Here is a 1,489-nt window from a genome sequence, read left to right on the forward strand (position 1 = left end):
AGTAGCTTGGTCTACAGGCGCCGGCCTCGTCGCCCGGCTAGTTTTTTGTATTCTTTAGTAGCCACGGGGTTTCACCGTATTAGCCAGGGTGGTCTCGATCTCCTGACCTTGTGATCCGCCCGTCTCGGCCTCCCAAAGTGCTGGGATTACAGGCTTGAGCCACCGCGCCCGGCCTCTTCACTTAAGTTCTAAGCAGCATGAAATGACTGGCCATCAGAGAAAGGGCAAGAATTTAACAGCTAACAATTACAGGAGCCCCTTTGTCATTTGGTGATGGGAATGATAGCCCCTGCATAGACACCTCGAGATTCTTTCTGAAATGCGACTTTGGCAATATGCTAATCTTGCAAGTCTTGTCTAGCCCAACTGTCTTCAATCTCTGTGTCCTTGTCCTCTTCATGACTGTGGGATTCATTTGGGCAGTATCGTCTTAGGCAAGCCAGTATGTTATAGGATCTCATCTCTGGACTAATTTTCAGACTAATGACCTATGTATTTTTTAAGGTCTTATTCATAATTTACTGAACTCTAAGGAAGCTTTGGAGAGACTCTTGCTAAAGCTTACCATTGGTTTTATCATGGTCCTGAAAAGCACAGATGAATTTTTAAGAAAGGGAAAATGAAACAATATTTATAATGCTATTATTGCTACATGCTAATACTTCCTTACAAAATCATATTACTATGTGTTTTCACGCATGTTCAAAATAACCTTCGGTGATATAGGTTTTACCTTTCCCCAGGCAACTTCAGAATCCAAATTACTAGGCATTCCTTCAACTGCTGATCTCTTTGTCAATTCCATATCTGTAGCTGCCAGCCATTCTGTCAAGACATTCATTTCCTTTCGCATCTTACGGGACAGTTTTAAGCATTTCTCCAACTGTTGCTTTCTTTCTGTTACCTGAAAAGAAGTATAATAAAATGTAATTTAGTTTACTCTTTAATTCAAATTTAGTTATAACCACTTATTTGGAACTTTTATATTTCTTTTATTTAAAGTAACTATTTTCTTACAGGTTTTAAAATAATATTTTATAAAATCATATATTCTGAATATTCAGAGTGAATAAAAATTGTCTAGGGCAGATGAGATCGTCTGTCCAAAAGATAGGGTCTTGTATGTTGTCATGGTAGAAAAGAAAGCTATAAGAATTTTTCTCTAATGTAAGATAATTTACGGCCAAAATTTATGATAAATAAAATGATACAAGTCAAACTGAAGATAAAACTCATTTCTCACTGAAAACTTACTGTCATTTGTCAACAATATGGCAAGAAGGTTTACGATCCTCTATATACAAATGAGGCTTGCTCATGCTGGTAAGGAACCGAAATGAAGACAGAAGATTAATTCTCTCAAAAGGTAAAAGTATTTGTGTAATACCTAGAATTATCAATTGTATCCTCATTGCATCTTTAAAGTGTCTTACATCTGCTCAAAAACAATACAGTGGATAGGTGACTTCCTCCTTAAACACAATTTTGC

General features: G+C 37.1%; 1 protein-coding gene across 1 annotated transcript in view; it reads right to left on the reverse strand.

Annotated features, from left to right (window-relative positions):
• The window catches only part of LOC108512676 (dystrophin-like), a gene marked incomplete at both ends in the record, with an annotated part of 37,733 nt that extends 36,829 nt beyond the window's left edge, over positions 1–904 (reverse strand). The window contains one exon of the mRNA XM_017848030.1: positions 734–904. Coding sequence (XP_017703519.1) covers positions 734–904 — 171 coding nt within the window. The remainder of the gene's footprint in view (positions 1–733) is intronic.
• Between the last annotated feature and the right edge of the window lie 585 nt (positions 905–1,489).

The sequence above is a fragment of the Rhinopithecus bieti genome, unplaced genomic scaffold (genome assembly GCF_001698545.2).
Source record: "Rhinopithecus bieti isolate Rb0 unplaced genomic scaffold, ASM169854v2 scaffold_2452, whole genome shotgun sequence".
NCBI lineage: Eukaryota > Metazoa > Chordata > Mammalia > Primates > Cercopithecidae > Rhinopithecus > Rhinopithecus bieti.